At 43.0% G+C, this 19,105-nt stretch overlaps 1 protein-coding gene across 1 annotated transcript; it reads right to left on the bottom strand.

Annotated features, from left to right (window-relative positions):
• Positions 1-2,601: 2,601 nt before the first annotated feature.
• On the bottom strand, positions 2,602-8,809 carry moxd1l (monooxygenase, DBH-like 1, like). The gene is made up of 12 exons (XM_071412333.1): positions 8,335-8,809; positions 7,423-7,569; positions 6,339-6,491; positions 5,748-5,831; positions 5,482-5,637; positions 5,277-5,379; positions 4,889-5,061; positions 4,607-4,698; positions 4,112-4,208; positions 3,819-4,009; positions 3,254-3,362; positions 2,602-3,165 (listed from the first exon to the last, which is right to left on the bottom strand). Exons 1-12 carry the CDS (start codon positions 8,599-8,601, stop codon positions 2,968-2,970), a joined length of 1,770 nt encoding a protein of 589 aa, XP_071268434.1. The 5' UTR covers positions 8,602-8,809; the 3' UTR covers positions 2,602-2,967.
• Between the last annotated feature and the right edge of the window lie 10,296 nt (positions 8,810-19,105).

Below are 19,105 nucleotides of genomic sequence, written 5' to 3'. Positions count from 1 at the left end.
AAAAATAACAGAAAGGAACAATTCAACCTGTCAATTTTGGGGGTTTGAACTGGTTCAGAACTTTGTTTTAGTGGTCGGAACAATGGAACGGAACAAAAAAATATAGAATTAAACGATTGGAAAATTATTTTGGTTCCAACCCCTGCTCTTCTCCTCTTTTTCCTCCTTAATCCTCCACCTCCTCCATCTCTCAGCCTACTGAGTCCACTGGCCTCACTCACACAGTACTACCCTACGCCTTGACCTCTTTCTTCCCTCTCTCTCCAGATGAAATTCTGTGACTAGTGAAGTCTGGCCGCCCGACAACCTGCCCACCTGACCCCATCCCCTCCTACCTTCTCCAGACCTCTCTGCAGACCTTCTCACTTCCCTCATCAACTCATCCCTGACCATTGGCTGCGTTCCCTCTGACTTCAAGATGGTCAGAGCCGCTTCCTCTTCAAGAAAACAACACTCAACCCATGTGACATGAAAAACTATAGACCATTATCCCTTATTTATTTTCTTTCCAAAACACTTGAGTGTGCTGTCTATGACCAACTCCTTTGTTATCTCTCTCAGAATGATCTTCTTGACCCTAATCAGTCAGGCTTCAAGGAGGCTCACTCAACTGACACCACTCTCCTCTGTGTCACATAGGCTCTCCGCTCTACCAAAGCGGACTCTCTCTCCTCTGTTCTCATCCTCCTAGATCTGTCCACTGCCTCGCCACCGTTATCCATCAGATCCTTCTCTCCACCCTCTCAGGACTGGGCATCTCATCTCATCCTGTGTAATCCTGTGTCTGCACCATGGGTTCGTACTACAGGGCTCAGTTCTAGGCCCTCTCCTCTTTACACCAAGTCACTCGGCTCGATCATAACCTCACATGTCCTCTCCTATCATTGCTATGCGGATGACACTATTACTTTTCTCATCCTCCCTTTCTGATACTCAGGTGGCAACACGCATCTCTGCGTGCCTGCCGGACATCTCAGCTTGGATGTCAGCCCACCACCTCAAGCTCAACCTCGATAAGACAGAGCTCCTCTTCAATTCCACCGTGGGGAGGCAGGAATAGCTAGTAGCAGTAGCTAGCATGCCTTAGTTAGCTAGCCTGGTTAACATGCTTTGCAGTGTTTATCTAACCTTGTCTCTACAGTCTCATAGAACCAGATCACTGAGGCGAGCCGACCCTTCTTTGACCAAGTCTGGGAAATTAGGAAAGTGGTGCTTTACCAAGGCAGGCACAGAAGGCAGGGTGTCCCCACCGAACCTGGCCGACCTCTCCCTTCAAGAGTATCCTCCCGCAACCGGCGACAATGCGCACAAGACCCAGGTTAAGCGAGGGCAGCTTCTGCATGCAACAAGCCCAGGCTAAACAAGACATTTGATCCGACCAAAGACCCAAATCCATCCTGCATCCCTCAACTCAGACTCAGCCGAGGTACAGGCCTCCGGGAGAGGACGGTCACTATTGGAAACACCAAGCAGCCGGTGACAATGTGCACGTGAACTGGTTCAAGCAAGGGCAGCCTGAGCATGCACCAAGCCGAGACATACAAAACAACAAACATGAGTATCTTTTGTTGATATGGTGTAACCGCATGACCGGGCGCATGGTCGCTAACCTGAACCCGGTTTGTTGGCCTTTGTCGTTTCGTTCGCGTTAGCAATCTCACTCTTTGCTTTAGCCAGGCTTAGCAACCTGAAGAATAACTAATTGGTTGCTAGGTAGGAAACTATGAAAACAAAATACAAACTCTAGCACAGAACGTCCAAAGGGGGGCTCAACCACAAAAGGAGAGATTAGTTGGAGCAAAGTTTGATAGACTGTTTGTTTAAGTAGCTGAATTGTTCTGCTCAGCTCAATGTGAAGAGCAGAATTGAAGGAATGAATCAGAGCCTCAGTGTTATCACCTGTTGAAGGCGGGGCTTCTAGCGAGGCACGGCTTTCATTTGCCTTGTCAGGCTTGATTGTAAGTTCTTCAGTCGAGCTCGTGAGAACGCGACTCAACATAGTTCTGTGTTCTACTGAGGTAGCCTAGCGGTGAAGTGTGTTGGGACAGTAACATTGGTTCGAATCCCTGGGACGACAAGGTGGAAAAATATGCTGTTCTCCCAATAACGACTGCTCCCTGGGCATCGATGACGTGGACGTCAATTAAGGCAGCCCCCGTAACTTTCTGATTCAGAGGGGTTGGATTAAATGTGGAAAACACATTTCGGTTGAATGCATTCAGTTGTGTGTCTGACTAGGTATCCCCTTTCCCCTGAAAGGGAACAGATAGACAGAAAGAAGGAGGAAAGTCTATCATTTGGGTCAAGTGACTTGCGTCTACCCCTCCTGGCATGTTCATCATGCTTTATCTTGGCCAGGTCGCAATTGTAAATGAGAACGTGTTCTCAATTTGCCTACCTGGTTAAATAAAGGTGAAATAAAATAAATAAAAAATCATAAACCATGAAGCATCAATGTCTGACGAGATGCCAGAGATGACACCTTTAATCTGTGCTTTACTCCACTTAATGAGTCAATATTTTTCTCAGCCACAATGCACGTATGATTTTGATTTTTAGACCAATGAGATAAAACAGAATAGAAGACAGACACAAAGAGAGTCAAGGTGATGAAACACATTTTAATCTAATCACAAAAGTACAGAAATATGCAGTAAAATTGAATAGACCTACTTTACAGAAATAACATGGAAGCTCCAGGCTAATATTTATTGCCATGAATAAACAAAGACCTGTCATCAAAATCAAAGTTTGGTTGATTTAATGTAGCGCAATCAAAGAGCAATCAATGCTAAATAGGCATAGCCAGTGGCTATTTTGATTAATTGATTGTAATCATTAGAGCATGAATGGGGGCAAAAGAAATATGTATATAATGGACAAAAAAACATTCAGGGACCTACCCAGAGCAGGGCAAAATGTAATACATATGTTGATGTTTTTTCTCATCTTGGCCTGGACCGATTCTTATAGCATTGTCATCCAGAGCATCAGCAAGACACTTCCAGCAGCAGAGGTCACGACCCAGGAACTGCTTCCTCTGGGGGACGTGTTGTAGTTAAATGGCTTCAAGGGCCCAGCCTGTAAGGATGGATCACTCCTGCAACTCACTGAAAGAGTAGCTGTCATGTTGCGGATGTTTCCCTCATACATGGTGTAGTTTTTCTGTAGAAGGAACAAACATGACATGGATGGAGAGGATGTTTTGAAATGACAGCATGAGCATTTACATTTTTATTGAGTGGATGCTTACATTGACATCTATGATGAACCCAATCTGAGGGACCCTCTTCATTGTGGCCTCATGCACGGCAGTAGACGACTGGTCCCAAGCTGCAGTCTTAAACATCTCCTCAATGTCTCTGTGGGGCACACACAAAGTCATTCTGGTTTACATGAAACAACTTAATATAATATATGCCATTTAGCAGATGCTTTTATCCAAGCGACTTACATTAATATGATTTTACTGCTCTAGGGATGTAATTATTCTTTCGATTACCTTATTTACTATTATGTATTGATTTACTTATTATATATTTTTTCACCCTTTATGTGATGCACAATGCAGAGAACGCCGGAAGAAGAATTATCATTTAATTACCACAGTGATTTTTTGTAATGTTAGTTTTTGTGTCAAGTAATCCCATAAGGGATGGGTTGCCAATTTGACACAAAAATAAAATGTTATTCATTCATTTAATTAATTAATTCATTCATGCAGTCATGCGTAACTAGCCACTAAAACAAACAGGCACAGTACCAGTCTAAAAATGTAAATGTGTGGGTGTAAACTGTGACAATGTGAAGGCTCTTACTGGTTGACTGTCTTCCCCATCATGGCCATGTATGCATGCATGTCAGGGTGGCTGCAGCAGCTGGTGACGGGGATGGCTGGGTAGTAGAAGACAAAGGCTAGACACATCTCATCAGTGGTGGCAAGCCCTAACTGTGTGATTCCTTCGCGATTGGTTGTGTTATAGGTGCACTCCACAACAATCTCATCGCCCTGCAGTGGGGAAGAGATACTGCTTTAAGAAAGATCTAATGACTAACAATACCACTCATCCATGACAACCATTTGAAATACAGGAAGTACATGGATGCTTACTGGTTTGATGGTCTTAATATTTCCCAGATTGGTGGTCTGCTGCATCTCAAAGTTGAAGTTCTCATCCAAGCCCAGGAAGTCAATCTGCTCTCCATTCCTGTGGAGGTTAGAATCAAGAGCACATCAGTGGTGAGAGTGAAGAATCATCCAGAAAGATCATCAAAGCTTATCGCTAATTATCCAGACAATGACACCACGTATTGGTCATATCATAGGCTGGTATCATGATCATATTTTGGGGTGTCCTCTCTCCGGGGACACAACTTTGGTTTTAGAATTGGGGGGGACATATATATACATAAAAATATATATATTTGTTTGTTTTTTCCAGTCGGATAAACACTTCAAACAGCCTACCCAATCACTCAGAGGCGTCCGCATGGTCCTAAAGCGCACCGTTGCACTGTTTTGTATCACATTCCAATGATAGAACTGGGGGGGGGACAAAAATGCAATTTCCCAAGTAAAAGTTGCGACCCTGCCGCTCTCTCTCACCTGATGTGGCCAGCTTGCACCTTCCTCCCAGCCAGGTGAGTGTGCAGTGCCACGGAGAACACAGAGAGGTCAGGGACAGGGTCAGGCAGGATCTGGGGAAAGCCAGAAAGCAGGGTCATTTTGAACAAAATCCTGTTTTGTTGAAACAGAGATGGCTATGCATAGTATACCAGAAAGGAAAGAGTTAGCTGGCTCTTTCCTTTTTTGATGACAATCTGCTCTACAATGTCATCAACATCAGCCATCCTTCTTCAATCTAGTGTCAAAGGGCACTGAGCGTACGTCTGAGAAGTGTGATGTGTTACAGAGGCCGTAGCTGTGGAATGCTGGGGCATTGGGCGGGATAGTGTAGCCCCAGCCAATGGCCACCATTAGGCCTGTAGTCATGATGCCCACATCATGCTGCCTGAGCTGGGCAGTGTAGTACAGCCTCAGGCCTGAGCTATCCCTCCGGCCTGCAGGGGGAGACAGAGGAGAAGACGTGATGATGGGGGCTTTAGATGATCGCTAAATTCAATCAAAGTCCTGGAGAACCTCAGGGTGTGCAGGCTTTGTTCTGTTCAAGGACTAGCACATGGTTCACCTAATTATCAAGATTGGAGCAGGGTAAACCTGTTAATCCTATATTAGTGGATTGTAACATTTTAATTACTAGCTAGTGAATGGTTACCTGCTTCTTGGGCCAGGTTGTTGTAGTGGATTTCCAGCCTGTAGAACTCATCATTATTCTGTCCTCCAATAGGGATCCCAGCTATTTCTGGAAGCTCAAAAGCCTGGAATGGAGAAGACAATGTAGAGACAGAGATCAGACTAGCATGTGTGTCCATGCATGCATGCGTGTATATTAATGTTTTCAGAAGGGGGCAGTCTCTCACCCCTCCTCCCACCCCCCAGGCAGACACCACTCTGATGCAGTCCTCCCCTGATCCTTCCGTGTAGCATTTCTTCTCGTAGGTCTGGTTCACAGAGGAGGGGCAGCCATAGAGAAGCATGTGGTGGACCAGGTCCAGGTGCTCAATCACCGGCTCAATCTGAGCGACAGGGAGAGAGAAGCAGGGAGAGGGAAGAGATGACTCCAATGACAAACTTATGATGTAATTGCAAAATGATTAGACCATGAAATGATAGAGGGCTCATTTACCCGATAGATATGATTTTTGCCGTTGAGCTTTGGCACCTTCATGACCTTGCAGTGGTAGTATGTACGTTCGGCAGGGACAGTAACCTGCAATGGAAGAAGGACTACTGTGTTAACGATGCAGTCCGGGATCTTAAGTACAACAGATTTGTAACATATTGTATGAATTGGATTCATAACCTATCATACGAATTGCAAAAAAAATAACAGATGATAATAATAATTTGCAGGACATAACATATCATACAAAATGGATGAAGTAGTACACAAAAAACAGGGACCCGTCTTGGCTCGTGAGCACCACTTTCAAAACTACTGGCTGAAATTATACAGAAGTTCTGGAGCATCACTTTAATAGTATAAGTGTTGCCAGTCCATTCTGTTCCACAGTCACATGTTGTAGACTAAAGATACCACCTCCTGTATATTCAATATCACAATCTTAATTCAAATTCATTTAATTCATTAATCTTTGACCTGTTCCACCCCAGGAGTAAAGTAAAATATTTTACTTCAAACTAAAAGTCCTGCTGTGCCTGATCTAGAGGAAATAGATGATCCCCCTTCAGGACATGTGTGTGAGGTCACTCTTACATTCTCCACAACGAAGTCTAGATAGTTGCTGTCTGGGGGGCTGGATCTGGGCATGAACTTGAGTAGATTGACCTCCTTGGTCCCCCTTCTACTGGCATGGTACCTTATGTCATCAGACGTGCCATAGGCATAGATCAGCTTCACTGGACTGTCCTATGAGAAGAGGAGGGGGATGGAACAAAACAACATCAATTGACATAAAACATACAAGAGCACAGAAGAACAAAAATCACAGAGTGAAGACTAGGTGTGAAGAAAAGGCCTAGAAGCCAGTAGACACTTAGTAGGGTCTGCATCATTTAGTGACATTGGTGTTTTGACACTTGTTATGTCACCATTGTCTTTATTAATGCTGTTTTTGTGAACCATCTAGGGTTACAACTGCTCACTTTGAAAATGTTTGCCTGCCTCCCTGTGTATAGGCCATTGTTCCAATCACCGGATTATTTGTGTTGAATTACTCTAAATAAAATAATCAGTAGGTGCATGTAAACCAGAGATGGTCTCCAGAGTGCTTTCAAAGAGCAGGTACATTAGATTGAACACACTGAACAGAATATAAATGAATCAAGGGATTAGGAGGAAACTGGAGCTTTGCATGGAGGCCTGTAGTGAGATTATGAGAAGATGTAAAAGTACAAACAATGAAGCACAACAATGAAATGCTAGACCACAATATAGTGTAAAAAGATTGTGGTCCAAACAATGGAACGTATCACACCTTAATCTAGACATTGAACCATGGGAACGGCCATAGGAGCAGATCCTATTTCTCAGGGGTGTGAACGCCTAAAGACCATACCATTATTACCATGGCAACAGATGGGGAAGGATATTTTGGCCCACCATCACTTGAGAAACTAACGAACTCTATGTTTGTTATAAAGAATACATTTATTTAGGTTAAAAGGGAACAACTCTCAAACCCGGCTTAGGTTGCTTAGATATTTGTAAACTAACCTTTTATGAATAGAAATAGTCAATCATGATAACGGAACATGATCTTCCTCTTCAATCCTTTCAAGACTTTTAGTACAGATTACTTGTTAACAGTTTGTGTCTCTGTGTGAAACAGTTGACTTACGGTGATGTGGAAGTCTTCCTCGTCACAAGACTGGATGGACCTCCTGAAGGTCATGGTGGTTTGACCATCTGCTTCGGTCAGGGACAGGAGGGTGTAGCTCTGTTTCTTATCCACCAGGGGAAATGAGTTCCCTGTGGCATGATAATCCTGAAAGACAGACAACACAGAAATACTGAAGTTATCTGGAGTCTATATGAAGGTTAATAGAGTTCTGTGTTATTAAACAAAAATGTTGTGGCGTTTCTGAAGGAGCAACACATTCACAGGTAACTTTAATGAGTCATTTAATCTTCCAACGGTTTGCAGGTGTTGAAAACCAATACACCTACAACTCCTCCTTCTTTGGGTCGGCAGGTAGCCTAGCGGTTAGAGCGTTAGTCCAATAACCAAAAGGTTGCTGGATTGAATCCCCGAGCGGACAAGGTAAAAATATGTCGTTCTGCCCCTGAACAAGTCAGTTAACCCATTGTAGGCTGTCATTGTAAATAAGAATTTGTTCTTGCCTAGTTAAATAAAGGTTTAAAAAAACTCCATATGACTAGATCAGTGTTCCCCAACAGCGCACATTTTTGCTGTAGCACCCCAGACAATCACACCTGATTCAACTTTTCAACTAATCAAGTCCTTAATGAGTTGAATCAGATAAGCTTGTCCAGGGCAACAACAAAAATGTGCTGTTGGTGGTACTTGAGGACTGGAGTTGGGAAACACTGAACTAGATAATCATGATTACTGCTACTACTATAGCCACTTTACTGTTACAGTAGCCTACTTCTATCCCTACAATATAACTACTGCTATTCCTGCACGTAACAGAACAACAACTACTACAATACATTACCACTCGTTCTCTTGTGTCTAATAGTAATGATTAGAAACTAGTTAATAATAACAGGTTAATAGTTTAGATACCATGAAATAGGTGCCATTTGGTCCGACCCCTCCCATAACGATGTCCGATGCAGCCATGCCTCCATTTGGGCTGAACCCGAATCCCAACCAGCCAGTGGTCTTGACGGTCAGCTGGAACATGATGGTGCCCTGGACCTCACTGAACCCCCACTTCAGAATGACGTTACTGTCTGCGTCAAGGTTCTCCATGAAGGGCATGAGTGTGTCCTGCTGTGCCCCTGTCCCTGGAGGCCAAGCCAGGAGCAGGGAGAGGAGTAGAGGGATCATACTGTCTTGTCACCCACAGATAGACCCTGAGACCTCTACCTGATGAGAGACACACACTCCCAAACAAACAGCTGTCTAGCTACGGAGCACCGCTAAGATTCTAATACACACTCACTCACTCAAACAACAGAGTCCTTCAGGGTCGTTACACACTCACACACACTCCCTAGCTCTAACTTTTCTGAGATGTTCTCTCTCCTTTTGCCACCCTCCTCTCCTCCTCCTTAGTCGTTCCTACCTCCTCCCTCATATAAACCTGTTCCTACACAAATTACACTGTCAGTGGATTACTGGAAGTCCTGAGTCTGGAGTCATATACTGTAGGAGTGATATATGATATGAGGAGGAGAGGAGGGATGCCTTTGTTTTGGAGTTGGAGAACAGGTGAACAGTTCTGTAGGTTTTGATCCAAAAGAATGGAAGGAATTCCAACAAACATGTTCACATTGGGACAATGCACCTTTGCTCATAGGTTCCACATTACCCCCAAGGCATGAGCCGAGTGTGGGAAACCCATATCTGGTGATGGCAGCCCCCATCTTTTCTCAGTAAACATTGACACCAAAATTCTGTACATTGGCACTGTACAGAATTCCGCCTCCTGGACATTATGGGCATACAGTGTTTCTAGCCTCTGATTGGCCAGTTGGTCCGACCTATGCTCTTACAAGGTTATAAATAGATCCCAGTCCCGGACCGTCCTTTGTCGCTGTGTGATTTCTTGTGAGAGCATGGTCAGACCTATGCCTTTGGGATGCGTAGAAAAACATAAGTTCACTATTGTTGCTAGCATTGTTATTATTGCAGTGTGTGCTAGCTTAGCTGGGTTTATTTAGTTAATCCTTGTTGTTATTGTGTTATTGTTACCTTCAAAACAAAGTCGTTTGATATTGGGGACGCTGACGTAGATAGATGAAGTTAACAAGCTAGCTAGTTTCATAATTATTTTGATCGTGGTATATGGCGTTGGTGTTTGCTAGTGTGATATATTACTGGTTCACTGATTTGGCCATGAGAATGTTGTCATAGCGTTGATATTTTCCACGGCAAACTAAATTGTGTTAAGCCATAAGCACAGCTGGTTCTCTAACAACAACTAGCTAACTCAGGAACGCTTAACTCCGTTCTCTTATATTGAGGCGGTTCGGAAAGTATTCAGACCCCTTGACTTTTTCCACATTTTGTTACGTTACAGCTTTATTCTCAAATTTATACAATAATTTCCCCCCCTCATCAATCTACACACAATACACCATAATGACAAAGTGAAAGCAGGTTTTTAGAAATTGTTGGAAATTAAATCAAATTAAAAACAGAAATACTATATTTACATGAGTGCTCAGACCCTTTGCTATGAGACTCGAAATTGAGCTCAGGTGCATCCTGTTTCCATTGATTGCTATATAGAGTAGGCAGACAGTCATTGAGGCATTCAGTTACTGTTCGATTGAACATTAGGCTGGGCAAAACGAGTGACCTAAGCGACTTTGAGTGCCAGGCGCGCCAATTCCAGTATCTAAGAAATTGATGGCCTCCTGGGCCTTTCACGCACGACAGTGTCTAGGGTATACAGAGAATGGTGCGACAAACAAAAAACATCCAGTCAGCAGTAGTCCTGTGGGCGAAAAAAGCTTGTTGATGAGAGAATGGCAAGAATCGTTCAAGCTAAGAGGTGGGCCACAAACAGGAAAATAACGGCGCAGTACAAGAATGGTGTGCAGAACGGCATCTCGGAACACACAACTCGTGGGTCCTTGTCACGGATGGGCTATTGCAGCAGACAACCACACCAGGTTCCACTCCTATCAGTTAAAAACAAGAAGAAGAGGCTCCAGTGGGAACGCGATCACCAACACTGGACAACTGAGGAGTGGAAATCATCCCCTGGTCCAGAGAAATCTCAGTTCCTGTTACATCATGCAGAGTCAGGATTTGGCGTAAGCAGCTTAAGTCCATGGCCCCATCCTGCCTGGTGTCAACAGTACAGGCTGGTGGCGGTGGTGTAATGGTATGGGGAATATATTCCTGGCACACATTAGGTCCCTTGACACCAATTGAGCAACGTGTCCATGCCCCAAAGAATTCAGGCTGTTCTGGGGGCAACCTGGCCGACCCGGTACTAGATGAGTGTAATTAATAAACTTGCCACTGAATGTATATCAATATAAGAGAACAGAGGTGAACATTCCTCAGCTAACATCTAGCTAGTTAGACCTGTTTACAGTGAAGGGTCCTGAGGATCCCCATTGTTTTTTGTTGTATACTTGCCTGTGAAAGTGATTATCTAACTAACTCACCGTTTGAACAGTTTGTTGGTGGGTGGAGGAGGTCTTTTGTAATATTTTAGCTAAAACGGTGTTGCAGCTGGTAACGCAAGTACATTATTATTTCTGTTACAATCATATACATAACATAGCTATCCATAGCCTACACATTTGTATGATAGCTAGCTAGATCTATCCAGCTGGGCTGTTGGATAGAGCTTCAAAGGGAAGCACAACCGAGAGCTGCCCAGTGACACGAGCCTACCAGACGAGCTGAATAACTTCTATGCTCACTTCGAGGCAAGTAACACTGAAACATACATGAGAGCATCAGCTGGTCCGGATGACTGTGTGATCACGCTCTCCGCAGCCGATGTGAGTAAGACCTTTAAACAGGTCAACATTCACAAAGCAGCGGGGCCAGACAGATTACCAGGACGTGTATTCTGAGCATGCGCGGACCAACTGGCAAGTGTCTTCACTGACATTTTCACCTCTCCCTGTCTGAGTCTGTAATACCAACATGTTTCAAGCAGACCACCATAGTCCCTGTGCACAAGAACACTAAGGTAACCTACCTAAATGACTACCGACCCGTAGCACTCACGTCTGTAGCCATGAAATGCTTTGAAAGACTGGTCATGGCTCACATCAACACCATTATCCCAGACCCAGAAACCCTAGACCCACTCCAATTTGCATACCGCACCAACAGATCCACAGATGATGAAATGTCTATTGCACTCCACATTGCCATTTCCCACCTGGACAAAAGGAACATCTATGTGAGAATGCTATTCATTGACTACAGCTCAGCGTTCAACACCATAGTGCCCTCACAGCTCATCACTAAGCTAAGGACCCTGGGACTAAACACCTCCCTCTGCAACTGGATCCTAGACTTCCTGACGTGCCGCCCCCAGGTGGTAAGGGTAGGTAACAACACATCCGCCAAGCTTATCCTCAACACAGGGGCCTCTCAGGGGTGCGTGCTCAGTCCCCTCCTGTACTCCCTGTTCACTCAGGACTGCACGGCCAGGCACAACTCCAACACCATCATTAAGTTTGCTGATGACACAACAGTGGTAGGCCTAATCACCGACAATGATTCGACAGCCTATAGGGAGGAGGTCAGAGACCTGACCGTGTGGTGTAAGGACAACAACCTCTCCCTCAACGTGATCAAGACAAAGGAGATGATTGTGGACAACAGGAAAAGGAGGACCGAGCACCCCTCCCCTTTCTCATTGATGGGGCTGTAGTGGAGCAGGTTGAGAGCTTCAAGTTCCTTGGCGTCCATATCACCAACAAACTAACATGGTCCAAGAACATCAAGACAATCGTGAAGAGGGCACGACAAAATCTGTTCCCCCTCAGGAGACTGAAAAGATTTGGCATGGGTCCTCAGATCCTCAAAAGGTTTAACAGCTGCACCATTGAGAGCACCCTCACGGGTTGCATCACTGCCTGGTATGACAACTGCTTGGCCTCCGACCACAAGGCACTACAGAGGGTAGTGCGTACGGCCCAGTACATCACCAGGGCCATGCTTCCTGCCATCCAGGACCTCTGTACCAGACGGTGTCAGAGGAAGGCCCTAAAAATTGTCAAAGACTCCAGCCACCCTAGTCAAGCGGTACCGCAGCACCAAGTCTAGGTCCAAGAGGCTTCTAAACAGCTTCTAACACATATGGAATCATGTAGTAACCATAAAAGTGTTAAACAAATCTAAATATATTTTATATTTGAGATTCTTCAAAGTAGCCACCCTTTGCCTTGATGACAGAGGATGGAAGTTCAGTATGTAGCTAGATGTAGAAGGCTAATGTTAACTACAGTAGCTAACATTGCCCATGAATGGAAGAGACGCTTGCGAGCAAGCATTTTAGCCAGGTAGCCTAGGACAACAACAAATAAAAGCGTGTACTGTATGACAGAGTGATAGACGTTTCATCAACATGAAAGAGAGGCGGATGGCATTGGCATTTCTCTACAAGTAGGGTGAGTCAACTTGCTACCTGCATGAACGCACACACAAACACACACGCACACAGAAATCAGAACCATGGACAGCCACATCATATTTAGCTTAACGTTGATTGGACTAAATTGTTTATGGTATCTTTAGTTGTCACTGTATTAGACTAAGCAGAGGTGATTTGATGATGTTGAAATATTGAAGTTGAAATGGTGCTGGAATAGTGGAGGCAGTGCCTGTTTTCATTGCGACTTGCCGTAACTCTGTGGTTCTCAATCAATAGTTGTTTAGACCTGCCTAAGATAAATAATGGATTTATTGTGATGGTGTATATTCAACTGCTTTAATAGACTTTTAAAATGTAGATGTTCCAAAGGCGCGCATCAACGGCTTGTATGTGTGAAGGCCTGGAGATGCTAAACGTGTTTATGTTAGTATGTTAGTTAGTCTTTTGCAACATAATAACCGGCTGACACAATTTCATGGACTACCACAGCCCTACTCTGAGCTCCTTGACTACCTGGGTAAACAATGACGATCACTTTTTTTTTTTTACCTAAAAAAAAATATATATATACTGTATTATGGCCTGTATGTTTTGTTTATTCCATGTGTAACTCTGTGTTGTTTTATGTGTCGAATTGCTATGCTTTATCTTGGCCAGGTCGCAGTTGCAAATGAGAACTTGTTCTCAACTAGCCTACCTGGTTAAATAAAGGTGAAAAATAAAATAAATAAACTCAGTCACTGTGTTTCTCAAATACTTCACCATAACCCACCAGTGTTATTACTCCGTGAGGTAGACATTCATCATGCAGTCAATTCTCCAATCAGTCAGTGTTATGATTTATTATATGTTTCCTTAACTCAAGGTTTTTTGTCACTACCTAGATGCTAATCCATTGAAGTAGTACATTCTTCACATTGTTATTGATATGTTTCGTCATTATGTTGTCTCTCTTTCAGACTCTCAGGACAGTGGCTGTCTGTGCTTCTGTTTCTGTTGGTTACTGATCTGAGTTCTCCTTCGAGAACATCCTGTCCCTTTGTGAGTTGAATGGATGTGGGCGGATACTACTGTACAGTACACACACACACTCACATACGTAACACTCATTAGAAACACTCACATGTAGCCGACACACACAGCATGGAAAAAAACACCCATATCTTTACAATACCAGGAAACACAATGTATGCGGCTTGTATGTAAATGAATATACACTGAGTTTACAAAACATTAAGAACGGCTCTTTCTACGACAGACTGACCAGGTGAAAACTACAATCTCTGATTGATGTCACTTGTTAAATACACTTCAACTAGTGTAGATGATGGGGAGAAGCAGGGGCGCAACATTCAATGGGGTCATGTCCCCCCACATACTGAAATTGCATTTTTGTCCCGCCCAGTTTTATCAAAACAATGTGATACAAAAAGAGGCAATGGTGTGCTTTAGGACCATGCGGACGCCTAGAGCGGTCGGGTAGGCTGTTTGGAGTGTTGAGATGGCTGGATTTTGGACTGAGTGGACACCACAGAGTGGCTGATAGGCTGTGTGAAAGCAAAGCTTCTGGAAGTCTGGCTGGACCAGCAAGGGAGAGTTGAGCATAGTTCAGTGTGTATGTGTTGCGCTCTTTCACCGAGTTGTAAAAGTAAGCAGAGCAGAAACTGGCTACTCTTTAGTTGACTGCTGTAGCTGGCAAGATAACTGCTGTTTAACTTAAAACCTCTTAAGGATCGGCTCCTTTTTTTCCATTTTTGCCTAAAATGACAAACCCAAATCTAACTGCCTGTAGCTCAGGCCCTGACGCAAGGATATGCATTTTCTTGGTACCATTTGAAAGGAAACACTTTTAAGTTTGTGGAAATGATAAAGGAATGTAGGAGAATATAACACATTAGATCTGGTAAATGATAATACAAAGAAAGAAAAAAAAAACGTTTTTTTGTATTTTCATTGTACCATCATCCTCTTTGAAAAGCATGGCCATAATGATTTATTTATCCAGTCCAGGTGCAATTTAGATATTGGCCACTAGATGCCAGCAGTGTATATGCAAATTTTCTGTCTGATCCAATGAGACATTGCATTTCTGTTCAAAATTTTCCATCAAGACTGCCCAAATGTGCCTAATTTGTTTATTAATAACTTTTCATGTTCAAAACTGTGCACTCTCCTCAAACAATAGCTTGGTATTCTTTCACTGTAATAGCTACTGTAAATTGGACAGTGCAGTTAGATTAACAGGAATTTAAACTTTCTGCCAATATCAGATATGTATATGTCCTGGGAAATGTTCTTGTTACTTAAAACCTCATGCTAATCGCATTAGCCTACGTTAGCTCAACTCTCCCGCAAGGGACCCACCAATCCTGAAGAAGTTTAACAGAAAAAAACTAAACTAGTGTTTATTGACAGCGCTGAGCTAGTATTTTAACTGTCATGTAACGTTAGCAAATGTTTCATCCCCTCTCAACTGGGGAGAATGAATTAGCTACGCTAGCTAGTACAGCTACCACAGCCAGGTCTAGCCTCTAGCTATATGTCAGATAGCAATATGAGGTGGCTATTACTACTATCTAACAGCTGTTGTTTGTTTGGACATGCTTTGAATCCTTTGTTTTGTCCAGTTTCAACAAAAGTAAATGAACTTGGCTAGCTTTCGCCAGTTGATGTACAGTTAGAGAGAGAGCTGGCCAAAAGTTGGCAAACGTTAGCTATTATTTTTGCCACAATCACACTAGACTTGAATCAAACGATGAAACCATAGGCCAAACGATTGAAGATTGATATTGTGATGTTTTTTCAGTGCAATGTGAGTTTTTATTAGTCAGTATGGCAATGTAATGTTATTAATCTGTCAGTTTCCCCAGCTAATGCCCTACTTTTCACACTGACACAGTAATAAACAGCTCTAACTTTACAGGCTTCACTGTCATGGTGTACAGTAGAGGTCTGCGCCGGACCGATTTCTTCATCCTGCACCTGCCTGCACCTACAGCTTTTCATATTGCACCCGCAGACTTCCTGTCCAACTCCCACCCGCTACCTCAAGAACTGGTCCCAAACCCAACCACAGTCCCGCAATGTTATTTTAGGCGTATGTGACACAGCTCACTTGCCAGCCATTGTCCCAGCAATTTTGCGCCCTATAGGCAATATCAAATGCACAAAAATAACTTAATAAATAGGTTAAATTAACAGAGATTCTTACATGGCTCTTATATTTGGCTATCTGTATTAGTGGGCTAGATCAGTCAATATGCTGGAGGTACAGTACCAGTCAAAAGTTTGGACACACCTACTCAAGGGTTTTTCTTTATTTGCCAAGAGTGTACAAAGCTGTCTCAGGGCAAAGGGTGGCTACTTTGAAGAATCTCAAATGTAAAATATATTTTGATTTGTTTAACACTTTTTTGGTTGCTACATAATTCCGTATGTGTTATTTCATAGTTTTGATGTCTTCACTATTATTCTACAATATAGAAAATAGTAAAAATTAAGAAAAACCCAGGAATGAGTAGGTGTGTCCAAACTTTTGAATGGTACTGTATGTAATAATGATTTCTTACCTAGCTTGATGACTGTGGGCATTTTTACATTTAAAAAAAGGGCCAACACTGATTTTGAAGTTGCAGGTGGGGCTACCTCATTACGTGACCTTGAGCAACCATGACCGACTCATGTCCGCTACACACTGTATGAACTAGCTTGACTGATTTTGAAGTTGCAGGCGGGGCTACCTTATTAAGTAACCTTTTGGGCTCATGGCCAACTGTAAGGGGTGCGTAACTGGTGGCAGGGAAGTCAGACGCAGGAGAGCAGAACTAGGTAATAGCCGGAGCAGTTTACAACAAACAATTACACACAAAGACATGGGAGGAACAGAGGGTTAAATACACAACAATAAATGAGGGAAATGAAAACCAGATGTGTAGGAAAACAAGACAAAACAAATGGAAAAATGAAAAGTGGATCGACGATGGCTAGAAGACCGGTGACGCTGACTGCCGAACGCCGCCTGAACAAGGAGAGGAACCGACTTCGGTGGAAGTCGTGACACCAACACTGATTTTGAAGTTGCAGGTGGGGCTACCTCATTACGTGATCTTTTGGGTTAATGGCCAACACTGATTTTGAAGTTGCAGGCGGGGCTACCTCATTGCGTGACCATGAGCAACCATGACCGACTCAAGTCCACTACATATAAATTAGCTTGATTGCTAATTCCAGAAGTTAGATGTGTCGATTGTATCCCCTGAACTACTATCTTCAACCCCTAACTATGTTAGCTAGCTAACAGGCTAAGAAGCTAGCTAGCAAGTTGATTCACACAAATGTCTGTGGTCATTTAGCTAAATAGCTGCAGTGCAACATAACCAAAGCCAAAACCAACTTTTTCTAAACACATCAATCTATGAATATATATCCAGTAACAATATCATCAGAGTAGATTACATAACCTTGGCCTTAACATTCTTTGAGTAGTTGAGTTAGTCCTCGGTGAGGCAGTTAACAAAGCTGTTTCTTAACTCAATACTGTTAAAGCTGCAAGACATGAGGTGTTATTGCAGGTTTTTCCTTGCTAATGTAAACTGGAAATTGAGAGGCATAAAGCAGATAACAGTGTTCAATTAATTCATTGATTTGTCATGTCCATACCGATTTGTCATGTCCATACCGATTTGTCATGTCCATACCGATTTGTCATGTCCATACCGATTTGTCATGTCCATACCGTAGCAATCAGTCTGCACAATTAACCATCACAAATTATTTGATGAAGGCTGTACCCCTCACTGTACACTTGGAGATCTATGATAGAGACATTGTCCTACAGGTAACACTGTTGTTATTGTTCTTAAAATAATCACTGGTGTTCAAGAAACAGGTTAGAATTTCAACTAGTTTACCTTGATAATGATTTACAACATAAGATTGGAAGAACTTCACGAAAGAACAAGAACATTTTTGTATTGAAAAAGTATGTGAACCCTTTGGAATTACCTGGATTTCTGCATAAATTGGTCATGTAATTTGATCTGATCTTCATTTAAATCACAACAATAGACAAACACAGTCTGCTTAATCTAATAACACACAAACAATTATATGTTTTTATGTCTTTATTGAACACACCGTGTAAACATTCACAGTGCAGGGTGGGAAAAGTATGTGAACCCTTGGATTTAATAACTGGTTGACCCTCCTTTGACAGCAATAACCTCAACCAAACGTTTTCCATAGTTGCGGATCAGACCTGCACAACGGTCAGGAGGAATTTTGGACCATTCCTCTTTACAAAACTGTTTCAGTTCAGCAATATTCTTTGGATGTCTGGTGTGAACCACTCTCGAGGTCATGCCACAGCATCTCAATCGGGGTGAGGTCAGGCGTATTTTCTTCTGTTGATGCCATTCTGTTGTTGATTTACTTCTGTGTTTTTGGTCGTTGTCCTGTTGCATCACCCAATTTTTGTTGAGCTTCAGTTTGCAGATAGATGGCCTTACATTCTCCTGCAAAATGTCTTGATAAACATGGGAATTCATTTTTCCGTCGATGATAGCAAGTTGTCCAGGCCCTGAGGCAGCAAAGTAGTCCAAACCATGATGCTCCCTCCACCATACTTTACAGTTGGGATGAGGTTTCGATGTTGCTGTGCCTTTTTTTCTCCACACATAGGGTTGTGTGTTCCTTCCAAACAACTCAACTTTAGTTTCATCTGTCCGCAGAATATTTTGCCAGTAGCGCTGTGGAACATCCAGGTGCTCTTTTGCGAACTTTTGCGAACTCTCCTTTTGGAGAGGAGTGGCTTCTTCCGTGGTGTCCTCGCATGAACATCATTGTTCACACTTGTTTGGTGTTTTACGTATCGTAGACTCGTCAACAGAGATGTTAGCATGTTCCAGAGATTTCTGTAAGTCTTTAGCTGACACTATGATTCTTCTTAACCTTATTGAGCATTCTGCACTGTGCTCTTGCAGTCATCTTTGCAGGATGGCCACTCCTAGGGAAAGTAGCAACAGTGCTGAACTTTCTCAATATATAGACAATTTGTCTTAACGTGGACTGATGAACATCAAGGCTTTTAGAGATACTTTTGTAACCCTTTCCAGCTTCATGCAAGTCAACAATTCCTAATCTTAGGACTTCAGAGATCTCTATTGTTCGAGGCATGGTTCACATCAGGCAATGCTTGATGTGAATAGAAAACTGACATTTTGTGAGTGTTTTTTAACATTGCAGGGCAGCTCTAAC

This window comes from Salvelinus alpinus, chromosome 8 (genome assembly GCF_045679555.1).
Source record: "Salvelinus alpinus chromosome 8, SLU_Salpinus.1, whole genome shotgun sequence".
NCBI lineage: Eukaryota > Metazoa > Chordata > Actinopteri > Salmoniformes > Salmonidae > Salvelinus > Salvelinus alpinus.
The sequence above is the reverse complement of the archived record's forward strand: the minus strand, read 5'-3'. Positions and strand labels throughout refer to the sequence as shown.

Coding starts and splice junctions, on each gene's coding strand:
- moxd1l (XM_071412333.1), bottom strand. CDS start 8,601: ATGATCCCTCTACTCCTCTCCCTGCTCCTGGCTTGGCCTCCAGGGACA. Junction 5,380..5,481: donor CCTGGGGGGTGGGAGGAGGG/GTGAGAGACTGC, acceptor TCTCCATTCCAG/GCTTTTGAGCTTCCAGAAAT. Junction 4,699..4,888: donor ACACATCACACTTCTCAGAC/GTACGCTCAGTG, acceptor GGCTTTCCCCAG/ATCCTGCCTGACCCTGTCCC.